At 37.1% G+C, this 13,922-nt stretch overlaps 1 protein-coding gene across 2 annotated transcripts in view; it reads right to left on the bottom strand.

The window, feature by feature from the left end:
• SFMBT2 (Scm like with four mbt domains 2) overlaps positions 1-13,922 on the bottom strand; it is a 90,491-nt gene that overhangs the window by 55,550 nt on the left and 21,019 nt on the right. For both annotated transcript variants that reach the window (XM_053465410.1, XM_053465409.1), the window contains exon 2: positions 8,704-8,858. In XM_053465410.1, the coding sequence (XP_053321385.1) occupies positions 8,704-8,803 (100 nt within the window). In that variant the 5' untranslated portion in view covers positions 8,804-8,858. The remainder of the gene's footprint in view (positions 1-8,703; positions 8,859-13,922) is intronic.

Below are 13,922 nucleotides of genomic sequence, written 5' to 3'. Positions count from 1 at the left end.
CAGCCTGGGGATTTAAATCAGCCCTGGCACTTTAAGACCAGTAGTTGATAAATGATGTACTGGTACATGCAGCCGCAGGCTGTACACACGCAGCCACATGCTACAATCATATACTCGCAGCGTGTGGCAGTGTGTATCCAGCCAGTGGCCTCGTGCTAAGGAGCCCGATCACTCAAGCCTGAATAGCTATACAATAGCTATACAAAAATTACACATCACACGTTTTCAAAGGTATCAGTAAAAAATAGTATGAAAGCAAAATGTTTTATACAAAACCATTAAAGCAGCATCTAAAATGTTATGGTAAACGGAAAAAAAGGGACTTTAAATAATGCATATAGAATAAGCTAATGGCTTGTTTAGAATATTCTTTATTAATATCATAAAACGGCTGCCTGTTGAGCTAAGATATTTGTGATAACAGCTTTACGGAGCTGGGGGATTGCAAATAATCTCTTGTACTTGGGGTCATGTGCAGCCTACTAAAGCAACACGTATGCAGCCCAGGACAAATATTACAAGTTCCTTATTGTGCAGACAGGGGGATAACGGAGAAAGATATTGCCCCCCCCACACACACACACACTTCCACCTGGGCATACCTGCATTGCTTAAGCATGCTGCACAGGAGCATATTGTACTAGAGATTCAGATTTATTGCAGTTCCTCTGTAACATCAGCTGCTAATGAAAACACTAGGCAGTAGCAAGAAAATCAAATTTAATTTTATAATAAAAAAAAACAAAACTGAATCGGTATATCTACAGAATGAATTATGGAATGCAACCATTCTCCTTTAGAGGCAGCTGTTATCTGTAAGCGTAATAACATAATCATAAAAAAAATCTCCTGGTAGATTCTGCATAACTGTATCAAGCAACATAGGCACTATTTCAAAAAAAATTGCTTCTTCAAATTGTAAGAAGTTTTTTTTTGTAAGCACTGGCCGTATACTCAGCAGGTCTCTGCTGTGTAAGCAATTAGAGTCTATCTTAAGTTGGTAGCTGCCAGGTCTCGTTATCTTTAGCAAGCCATTCGACTGATCCCAGAGGAATACATTTCAAGATGAACGATACAAAATAAACTGGACTTCCATGCTTCACTTGATAATGGTTTAAGCTGACAAATGAGATTGTAATCATTAAGTGTGATGGTATTTAGATTTCCATTTTACATTTTAACGGCGGTACTTAGAAGTTATAAAAGATTTCCAGTGCACAGTGATTGTTTTTACTTTATCACACACACCCAATATAACTATTTGATACAAGTGTTTACTGATCATGTCTCTTGATAAGGTACAAAAAATGGGCAATCTCATAAAATATACAGGAAATGTGGTGCTAACCACTGTGCGAGCAATAAGGATATTTTAAGCCACTTGTGCGTGGGTGACTGCATATTTTTTTTATCAGGGATGAGACGGCAAAACCAAGGTCAAGGAAATACTTGCTTTCTCTTCCTTCAATTGCATACCTTCCATTACGACAACTTATTTAATATAGCATTCACAGCTTTAATTGCACACCACCTATTTTCATCAACATCAGTCATTATAAATGTCCTTGATTGCTTCCCTGGAAATATTCACTGAAGACTGAGGATGCCCTTGTAAGGAGGTATTGATCAATGCACCCTCTGGCATTTAAATGGTTAGTGGTCAGCTGACTTCCACCTAGCTAAAGAAACAGAACTACATGTGCTGATGTCACCAGTAAATACAGAATGATGTCACTAGACTAGAAAACGGTGAGATTTTTACCTATTCAGTACAAGACTATTTCTGCATACTTTTTTGGAAGTAAGATAATATTCACATTTTATACTTTAATGTATCCACAGTGTATTTCAATCTTTTTACATGATCATGGAATGTTAACTTTTTTTAGATTTAATATGCAGTGCACAACAATGTACATCTTAATCAAATGCATGTACTGTAGGTACAAATATCTCAACTCCCTTTTTCTCTTTCTTATCTTTGTCAGAAATGTCAATGAATTCGATAATGTTAAAATGTCATTCTTCATAGAGTAAAAGTTTGTATTTCAGCTCCATATGCATTGCAATGTCCAGATTAACCTCGACTGAAAAAAAAAAAACTATGGATTAATAATCAGGGCGTGGGGTTGAAGAAAGAAAAAAAGAGGAAAGGGGGATTAATCTACCTCCAGCAGCCAAATGTTCACATGGGGTTAAAGTCACCTTCTGGAAGCTTATGTAAAATCAACGGGTTTCCGTACACAGATTTTAGCTTGTGCTTTGTAAATACTATTATTTACAATACTAGAAACACAAGTTAACAGTTTAAGCAGCCAAAAGCAGCCAAAAAGGACCAGAGTCTATCGCATTCTGTGTTGTGTCTTCTCGTCTTCCCCCATACGGAGTAGAGAGGATTAATTTGCTCCGTTTTTCTTTAGCTACAAAGATATGAAAGTTGCTGGATATATATATATATATATATATATATATATATATACATATATATATATATATACATATATATATATGTATATATATATATATATATATATATATATATAAATCTACATATATTTATATGAAGCATTTTGTAGATTTGTTTGAGAAAACATTTTGAATTGTGGAATTCTGATTTGCACAATGTATGGAGTATATAGTTAGAGGGGTATACAGCCATCAATTGTAACAAGTGATAATAATACAAGGACCCCTATAAGTGGCCTATCAATGACATACATGAGATTGCCTGCTGGATACATGCGGCCATGTGTTCAGCTAGTAACTGTGCACTGATGAACCAGATTTGCCACACAAGCAACAATAAAGCTAAGTGAGCCGCGTCACAAGGCACTGGCCAACTGAATTGCCAGATCGCCAGTGTAGGCCTGAAAGGACCTACAAGCAGACATTGTCCTCATTAATCACTTAATTAAGTACCAGTAGTAATTATTATAATTAACTGACTTAACTGAATGATACAGAACAAATAAAGTGCTATTAACGCAAAATATAAATACGTGTCCAGCTGTTGTCTTGAATACAGGAATACTTCATCAGCTTTTACCCGAAACCGTTCCATACATTCTCAAACTTATTTGGAGTTCATTTTAAAGGAACAGAAAAAATTACTGTGCTTTTCCTGACAATGATTGTAAAATCTCCAGACACCTAATATCAGGCTTTTCGGGTAACAAGTTGATGTCCCCCAACTGTGTGTGTGTGGTGCCCTTATTAACAATGAAACTATTCACCTGATAATAAAACAAACAAACCATATTTCATAGAAATGTTTTCTTTAGTTTCATTAAACTAAAGATTAAAAGATTAAAGTTTCAGTAAATGATTGCCTCTGTCACACAACTAGATAGATAGATATAATATATCACTTACACAATGATCTGTATAACACAACAACAAAACAAAGGTTTTAATCATGGCAATACATTTATTAAAACTACACTCTGAGCCTGTAACATATGGCATTATGTAAAATAATGTTTCAATGCAAAATGTGATATTAAGAAAAGCTTCGGGTATTTTTTGCCAACTTATTCAATTTTAAATGAGTCTAGGAGAAAAATACAACATGACAGAGCCCTATTTTTTATACCTTTTATCATGACAGCGATTCTATACTGTTGGGTGTATATTTACCTTCATTATTCATGCTTAAACACTCAAATCACAGTACTAGAAAAAGATCAGGCTTCAACTACATTTTATATGACCTTGTCATTTGTAGTAGGGAGGTTAATAATACTAAGATCATTGAATGACTTTGTTAGCAGTGACAGACTGAGGACTGAAGTGAGTGCTGGCACTTTAAAATCAGTTGCAGATACAAGTGGATGCTTGCTGGATACACTTGGCTGCATGCTACACTTTCACAGCGTGCAGCTCTGTGCAACCACACATTAAAGGGTGAGATCTACCGCACCTTTGCCAAAAAGGGGTATATTTTTGGAGCAATCAGGCATTGGCATACATGAAAACCTCCCAGTGTAGGCACCTGGACATCTCCCTCTTCTAGGGAGTAGGCTTAATGTGGAGACAGGGCACGCCATGTGAGGGTGAGGCTAACCGCACATGGAGATGGGGCTAGTCCCCGATAGCTTTAACTTAGATGATTCTAGCAGGGGAAGTGGGTCACGTGTATGCTAGCGGAACCTTGTGATTGGCTGCTCCTACTCCTATTACTTTTAATGGGAGTACTACAGTTGGTGTGCAGGAAGAGTACTTAAGTATGCTTCTGCTTCCAGCAGAGGCAGCAAGGGGTGGAGGATAATTAGTCTAATTTTCTAAATGAAATTGCTTAAGAATGCATGCACCAATTAACATGTAGTAAAATGTAGTGTAGTCTATTAAAAATCGATTGCAATAGAAGAGAACTTTGGGAAACAGACTTCCCCCAATAATAATTTTTCCCTAAAGCCAATTGACTTCTTTTATTGTGGTGCAAAGTGCAGTATCAAAGAACTAGGAAGAAGGAAGCATTGTGTACCACTGTGACTGAGTTCCACCTAACAACTCATAAAATATTTGAAATGTAGGTGAAGGGTGTATTGCTTGTGAATGGTATGCCACAGCTCAACTTCCTTATAGTATTTCATGACTTTCATGTTGAAAGCAAGCATTGTTGTTAAGAAATGGTCACTCAATCTGAGTGATCCCTCAAATATTAAAGACAAATCATCCACTTTAAGGTAGTTAATAGACAGTTTTTGCTTTTTTTTATTTTTTTCCATCACACTACCACCTTTTTCTTGATTCCCTGGCCTCTCCTCTACCAGATCTCTCCTGCACTTCCACTACACACACCTAGCTTTTCCCAATATCTCCTCTGCTTTAACTACACACAGTTGTCCTCCTCCACCCTGCATTTGACATCGGACATTCACTACCGTTTACAGATCTCCTTCAAACTCTCTTCCAACATTATTAACATCACACACCAACCACAACATCTGGGCTAGGAAATGGAACACTGAGCAATAGCGCTGTGATTGGACCTTTGCCCTACACAGAGACAATTCCCAGGCTGGGCTTTGAGATATATATATATATATATATATATATATATATATATATATATATATAAAGGAAACAATAGCTTTAACATCGTATATATATATATATATATATATATATATATATATATATATATATAGACAGAGAGATTAGCAATTACAACAATGTAAGAGGACCACAAGAACAAATCGGTAGTAACATTGCTGATCTTCATTACAAAAGTTCAGTTTACACAGGAAAAAAAAAAAGCATGCAGTATATGTAAATCACGTGGCAATGCCCTGCCTTCACACTTGGACTATTCATCTGGGAATCAGTTTGTTTTTTATAACCACAAGCAACTTCCCTTTCATCTCTTCAAAGTTCAACTCCACCATTAACAAAATGCCTTTTATACTTTGCTTCACAGACCCAACACAGCTTGTTCTTCAGGAAACAATCACATTATTGTATCTGACATAATAAACTGAAATTATCTTTTAAAGATCCTATTTTGAAAAAAGGTGTAGCCATCTTTCAATTAAGAAAAAAAAAATTCTGGTACAGGTTTTTCTGGTATCTTCAGTTATCATTGTGCACAGCTTGTATTTGTCAAACTCTGCACCTCTAATATGTTTATAAAATTGTGCACTGCCATTTCTCTACATTTTCTTAAATAAGAAGTCCAGATTCTCAACATTTTGATACAAATTAGCACATTGTTTATTAACGTAATTTTATGCAAAACAACATCTGTAACTAAGCTTTTGTGTTATGCAGTGATGGTATTTTGTCCTCAAAACAAGTGTTGCTTTATACTCCAACTGTAATAAGACTTTTACTACCAAACATCTAAAAGCAAGTCACCACCTGCAGAACATGGGAATTATGCACATAAAATTGCTAGTAAATTAATTTAAATTGTTACGGTTTGCATATTTCCTTGGATACACTCGTAGGAATTTGAACAAAGGCAATATACAATAATGTATTCAGTGGTGCTTACGCTTTGAAAGTGTTAACAACCATTTACAGAGGGGGGTGCTTTGTGCTAGTGACACCAACATGTTGGCGTGTTGAGCAAAATTTCCATTGAAATAAAAGGTTATGGAAGATACCGGAAAGTTTTTGAAAAAGTATTTTCACTAAAGTATCTATATATATGGTACATTTTATATATGATCACCCTTCTTCTAGATACACTTGCACACTGTTTATTAAGGAACTCAGCAGGTAGGTTATTCCAAACATCTTGGAGAACTAATGACGGTTCTTTGACAGCTTCAGTTGCTTCTCTCTCTCTTCATGTAGTCCCACACAGAATCGATGATTTTGAGATCAGGGCTCTGTGGGGGGCTGTACCATTACTCCCAAGGCTCCTTGTTTTTCTTTACATGGAAGAAACATCTTAATGACTATGGCTGTATGTTTGGGGTCGTTGTCATGTTGCAGTAAAAAAATGGGGCCAATCAGATGCCTCCCTAAAAGTAAGATAGATAAGTATCTGCCTGTACTACTTGGCATTTAGGGAGACCATTCATTCTGGCCAAATCCCCATCTCTAATTGCAGAACTACAGCCCCAAAGTTATAGGGAACCTCTACCATGTGTCACTGTTACCTGCAAACACTCATTATTTCACCACCCTTCAGGCTTCAATGAACACACTGCCTTCTGCTACAGCCAAATATTTCAAATTTTAACTCATCAGTTCAGAGCATCTGCTGCGGTTTCTGTGTTTTTCTTAATAGTTACATCGCTTGGCCTTGTTTTGACCTCAGAGGTATGGCTTTTTGGCCACAAGCCTTTCATGAAGACCACTTCTGACCAGACTTCTCTGGACAGTAGATGGGTGTACAAGGGTCTGCCAATGCTGAGCTGATGGCACTGCTGGACATCTTCCGATTGTAAAGTGAAGTAAGCATGATGTGTCCTTCATCGGCTGCACTAAGTTTTCTTGGCCATTCATTGTGTTTACGGTCCTCTAATATTGCCCGTTTCTTTGTCCATCTTCAAAACCGCTTAAACAGAGCACCTGGAAACCCCTCTCTGCCTTGAAATATCTGCCTGGGAGAGACCTTGCTAATGTAATATAACTATCGTGTGTCTTATTGCTGTGCTTAGTCTTGTCATGGTGTTTGACTTTTGACATTAAACTGTCTTAAGCAACCTCACCTTGTTAGTGAGTTCGGCTATTCCTCCCAGCTGTTCCTGTTTCCCTTAATGGTTATGTTGCAACCTACTTATTAAACTGATGATCATTAGCACTTATTTGGTATAATTGTCTAATCATACACCTTACTATATGCTTACAAAATCCAGGACATTGTGAAAGTGTACCTAGATCAACTGTTTTGAAGGCAAAGTGTGGTCACACCAAATATTAATTTGATATAGATTTTGCTTCTGTTCACCCTCCTTGCATTTTGTTAAACAATAACAATAAACTATTAACATGTACTAGTAAAAGCAAGAAAAAACAGAACCACGCACTGGCATAGTTCCTTTTTGTCATGCTATTAATAGTTCCTTAAATTTAACAATCTCTTTGTATAATGCTATTTTTTAGCAACTCACTATCACCAGTGACTCTGCATTCTGTTACAAATTAGCACATTGTTCATTAAAGTAATCATATGCAAAATAACAGCTGTAAGTACAGTCTCTTTGTTGTGTTTTTTTTCATTGTGGTATCTATCAAAAAGGCAGCTTTCTCTCAGATTCAAATAAGATTTTTGCTATTTAAAAGTGAAATTGCCACCTGCAGAATATGGGAATTATGAGATTATGAGAAATTGCCGGTAAGTAAATTTATGTTATAATTTGGATATTTCTCAATGAAATTACGTGGTGTAAAAGCTATGCTCCAAATAACATAAGCTAAATGTCAATGTCCTCTTCTGTCTAGTGAAGGCTGGCCTCATTATAGCCCTGGGACAACTGTTCCTGGTGGACTAGTGGGAGGATGTCAGATGTCTTTATGATGCAAGTGCTTGGAGTAATGGACACGGACATGAACCAATGGGTAACATTAACGAATAAGTCTGTAATTGGGAAGAGTACAGGCCTTACTTGATAGGCCACAGATCTCATATGGGGTGCAGTATGAATGTGGATCCTAGGACTTGGGTCTGATGCACCGCTGCAAGTGATCTAGTCATACTATGGTCTCTAGTACAGTTATATGTATTTAAAAAAATGGAGAATCAGACAATCTAGTCAGTGATACTTGCAGATTGCCCTGTTGAGCAATCAGACTCCCTGGCCTGACACTGCAGAAAGGACCAGTTACACCTACAGGCCCGATTATACTATGGAGGACAATGCCTAGCAAGTACAGTCTCGATAGCATGCTGTTCCTAGACACCGCTCAACTTTGGCAGGTGAAGTGCGGGTTACAATGTGATATCATGGCTCTCAGCAGTAAGGAAGGAGGCCATGGAGGTGGCAGAGCACATTGAAAAGTTTGTTCTAACTTCTTCCTGCCTAGGCTGGTAGCACCGATCGGTTTTGTACCTAGAGGTTCATAGAATATAAATCCAGTTCTGAGAAAGATTAAGCAAATACATGACATCCCAAACTATAATTTATTTGTGCTCTAGATGCTAGTAAAGTGATGAGATGTTAAAAGCTGTGTTTTATGTAAAACTTGAATGATGTTACTGAATTACTCTAGTCTATAAAAATGACAGATTACTCCATTTATTTAACTTACCAGATCCAAATAGCTCTCTGTTTCCATTTGACGGACTGCTGGATTTTTCCAAAGCAGATTTATCTTGATTGTTTAATATTGCAGGCATTCTATTCTCCATTATTAAGGATACCGTTTACTCTTCCGTCCCTAATGCATTATAAAGCGAAATAGTCCTAAAAAAAGAAATAAAAGGAAATTCAAAGTTAGCAATATTGTGATTTAATTCCTCTTTTTTTGCTGCTGTGCTGGAACTGTTCCTTTCTAGACTTGTAAAGGAGTTCTTGTTTCCTAAATTATTCAATGCATTTAAAAGGCTGACACATTTAGAGTTCTTCACACAATGATCATTAAAGGCATACATGTTAAATAATTAACACATACAAAAGAAAACTTACAACATTGTTTCTTTTTCCAAACAGCATCTAATTCATAACATTTATCCGCCTCACTTTTCCTCTGCCATAAACCTCCTAACTTATAAATAACTGCCTAGTTTAAAGGAGTTTACAGCAAACCTATTATAGACAATTCCTTGTGGTCTGTATCAAACAATACAAAGCATGCCCATGCGTATTAGTGTGTATTACAGGCATTCTATGCGATTGATTCCTTATCTGTCCCCTTGCATTCTGTACATCAATATTTTATTAGACGTAAAACCAAAATATTTTTTTTTACTAATAGAGCTTTCTACTGTTCTACCTCATTGGAAAGAAAAATAAATTGTGGCGTAGGATAAAAGATGTAAAATCAGCCTATGAAGAACCATCAGCGATTAAAACCATATAATGTTATAGAAACTGACGCCTATATAGAACAAAACACAACGGGCTTGACTCAGTCACCTGCCTAAACCTTAATAGGTTTTAACTGACATGATTAACGCATGATTTGTGATTCAAAGTCCTGTCTAAAATCAAATCCACAGCAGTAGAAACGAGACAATGACCGCTAAAGAAAACTATAAAACACGGAAACATCTCCAATTAAACAATTCAATGGGGGAGATAGAAAAATGATACATAGTAAAATGATGTGGATAACAATTAATCAATTGGGTTTTTTTTTAAAGAAACTAGATGTGTTATTAAATTGGGCCCAATAGGACAATAATGTAATAATAGTTTGAATATATACACCATCATTTTTAACAAGAGTTATTTTTTTTTACTTTAAGAAGAAGACGGTCTTTAAAACAGACAATTGCCTTGAAAATCTAGAAATGAAGATCTAGGTGTATCAAGTGGCATCAACATTGTCAATTTCACAAAACCAGAATAAGAACCCTCTATTAGGCAGTGGACACTATAGCGCACTTTAGAAGAAGCAACATTTGAATGTAGCTTATAAGGTTTATTAAAACATGTTTTGCCAATCACAGGAAACTCTATATATCCATTTTAATGTTGTTATTATTTTATAATACTTTTGTTAAATGGGATTTTAAAGCTATATTAATATGGAATGTTTGCCTCTGTGTATGTGCAGGATATCTGTGTCATCTTTCTGTAATGTTTTCTCTCCTCTGGAACGTACATGTAAAAACCTATCCACTTAGTCTCACTAATACCCACCCAACGGAATCACTTAGTAGAGGTTCTTTCCAATTGATTTCAATGTAGGTTTTTTTTAAGAAGATGCTAAAACCACTAACAACAGTTTAGTCAAGGAGTTGGATTGCAAACCATGCATTTGCAACCACAGTTAATACCAATTCAAGTTTAGATGGGTCATTGAATTGAGTCTCCTGTGTTTTCAAATAAACACTTTATTTAGAAAGGGTTAGCTTCAGAACAGATTTGAATTTGTGATTATTTAAAAAGAAAAGTACAGTTAGGTTTCTGGGTGCTTCAATGCACACCCTGGTAGTCACGGGGTTAAAACATAAGGGCTTTACAGAACTCTTGGTAAAAAATAATATCACACTGGTTAGTTATTGGAACTGCTTTTCAGTTCTGTCCTTTGAGTGGTATTTCAATGAACATTAACTGTCCCCAGAGGACTTTGCTTTTTTCTAACCTATAAACTTTACATCGCATTTTCAATTGAATCCTATACATTACGGTACACATATTCCCCTAATCCCCATTTGACATCAAAAACTGATTGAGTATGACTGTAAATGAGCTTGTATATTACCAACAGCACCATATCCATCACCTTAAATTCAACTCAGGGGCAGCCCTTTAAACAGAGTGTGTAAGAGAAGACATGTTGTTAACTGGCATAATGTAAGAAACTGTGAAAAGCCCTCATTATTCTGACATGAATACATTATTAGGTTACGGGAAGCTGTGCAGATGTAACATTTGAGAGCTGTGTGATTTAAAATACACAGCTGTAACATATGCTAAGCACAATTTTCTATGCACACACTAAACATTTTTATGGTACAAATTGGCAGATTTCCACATTCCGGGCAAACGACACATGCTTGCTAAAAGGTGCGTGTTAAATATTCTGGCAACCTGTTGTCTGCCTATAATGCCAAGAGGCATATTTTGCATTTATGTGGGGTGCTGCCATAGGCCTGTCCAAAGGCAGCCCCCCTACACACACATATATATATATATTCTGTCCTAGTGTTCTGAGCCCTTCTTGAAGAAGGGGAACTCGTGTTCAAGGCAGGACAAGGAACCGAAAACCAGTGCAGGACTCAGGACAAGGCAATAACAAGGAATAACACCCAGAGACTAAAGATAGCTCTTGCATAGGCAAGGGTTAAAAGGAAAGTGAAGGTGTATAAGGGTAAGGAAGCAAATATAACTTGTGTTCTCCTTTAAAAATATAGGGCAGGTGTTGCCCTTGCATGCTACTCGCAACCTCACGCTGGCAGCGGTCAACCGTGGCAGCTGCAGGAGAAGAGGATTTGGCGCCGTGTGCCAGCGGTATGGTGGGGAAAGGTAGGAATGACATTGCTGCACAGTGATCAGTACATCGCTGATAGTAAACATATACTTTATATATATATATATATATATATATATATATATATATATATAATACCTTTCATTGCAGCGGAAGCACGGAGGTTAATAGACTGTTATGATCAGAACAGAAGTGTTAAAAACAAATGTTTAATTTAAAGGACATTTCCAAACCAAAAAATAACATTAAGAAAGTATGAAGTATTTCCTGTCAAACAAATGTCTGCTGTATATAGCACTGCACAGCAGAATAGCTATCTCATTATGGAATTCTAAGACATTTTAAATTTACTGAAGGAAAAATAAAAAATAATCTCTGGCAGAAGACCCAGCACGTTAATCCAAAAGGCAGAAAAACAGACTAGCACGGTTTTTGGATCTGTGTGAAATATGGTCTCCTTTTTGTATATTTATTATTAATTAACTGCAGACTTCTAGAAAAGCTCATTTGAAAAAGGTTTTAAGAAAAAACGGAATATACCTTTTTAGCCCGCAAAACGGTATTTTTGCTGACTAAACAGTACACATTACTGCCATTATATGATGGCGTTTAGATTAGTAAGCTTTCGTGGAAGTTGCTTTGAGACCAAACCTTACTCTTGCCAGTAGCTTCTGAGAGTTATTGAAGCAACGGTCACATGATGAGAATGAATGGTGCGGATCATATTATTATTATCTTTTATTTAAATAGCGCCAACAATTTACGCAGCGCTTAATACAATACATATATTCAAGGGGTATGACAAGACGAGAATTGACAGACTAAGACAAACCGATACATTAGGTGGAGAGAGCCTTGCACGCAAGCTATATGTAAACTTGGGATGTTTCACTCCAGGTGATACCGTTATAACGGTCACGTTGCTAAGGCAAGTGGATGCAAGTCGGTGCAAGGTCTTTGTGCAACGTGGACTTACGCGTCGGCCATGCGATCCCATCAGGAAACCAGGAGACATGAGACGCAAAATGGGGTGGGGGGGTCGTCGGGAGCCTGTGACGACTGTGATTTAAAAATCCTGGACTGCTATGCAGAGACACCCTATTGTGGTCCAGCGTTACTTGGCTACTCTGACTACCCGCTCATTGTAGAACCTTGGCTTCATCTGACTACCCGTTTAGCATACCAAACCCAGCATTGGCTATCTATCTCTCCTGCATACCTGTGGTACCTGTCCTGGCATCTACCTGCAGTTGTGCCTATATGTGCCGGCAGCTCCTGCAGTTCTTTACTAACTTTACTCAGTCCCTATATATTCCAGCCTATAGGTGAGCCTACACACTAAAGTCCCTGTCCTCTTATCTTGGGGCTCAACCCCTTGCTAGGTGTATCAGGGTGAAGAACTCCTGCGGTGTGTGAAATTTCCATAAATGCATGAATGCGAATCGGGCAGACGGGAACGCACATATCATCAAGGAAAGATAAATATAAAATATTTATCTAAAAATACAAATGTATTTTTTTTAAAAAAGCAAACTAATAAATATTTCCACAGTGTCTTCAAGCACACAGCCTGAATGAGCTTAACAAATGTCCTCTGGATGGACCGATACATTGATCACTGTCATAAATCATTCTTGGTGGCGTGCTTCTTTTCGCACATGTTCATCTTGCACAAACTGTTCTTTTACAAGCCGAGAAGATTAAAAAGTCTAACAGAGAAGAGATGTTTACCCATCGCAGTGCATCACATGCCTCTCGGTAAACTGCATGTCTGAAATCCAGTTTATAAAAAGTATATAGAACAGGAAATGCAAGATAAATTACTGTAGGTATATTTTAATAGCTTTGTTCCACAGATACAGGAAGTGTGCTGCAAATGGCCTTGAAAATGTGAAGCGAAGGATATTATTGAGCTTTTGAGCAACAGCAGAAACATACTTTCTCAATACTGTACCGAGTTCAATCATTTTACATACTAAATCAACCTGCAATCCCCCTGAAAAGACAAATTACCAAATACATAATGCATGGATCTGCACATGAATCTTAAACAGCGTTATAAGCGTGTTGTCCCTATGACTTTTCAGATATTAAACATTTTAATAGTCCATCGCAAAATGATCATTTAATCTAATAATGATGCTGCAACCAATTACTTCTCAAGACGTTCTGAATTAAGTCACCTGCATTCAAGTAAGGCATCAACTGTAATATACCAGTTAGAATGCTCAGTTATCACTAAGTCACAGTAGAATGGCAAGGAATCAGCTCCAGACCATAACAATTGGCCCGTTTATCCCTAGATCCCTAGTTTGGTGTAAAATCCATGATATGTAGGATCCCAGACATTTCTCAGGTATAGTCAGAGG

This window comes from Spea bombifrons, chromosome 4 (assembly GCF_027358695.1).
Source record: "Spea bombifrons isolate aSpeBom1 chromosome 4, aSpeBom1.2.pri, whole genome shotgun sequence".
Taxonomy (NCBI): Eukaryota; Metazoa; Chordata; class Amphibia; order Anura; family Pelobatidae; genus Spea; species Spea bombifrons.
The sequence above is the reverse complement of the archived record's forward strand: the minus strand, read 5'-3'. Positions and strand labels throughout refer to the sequence as shown.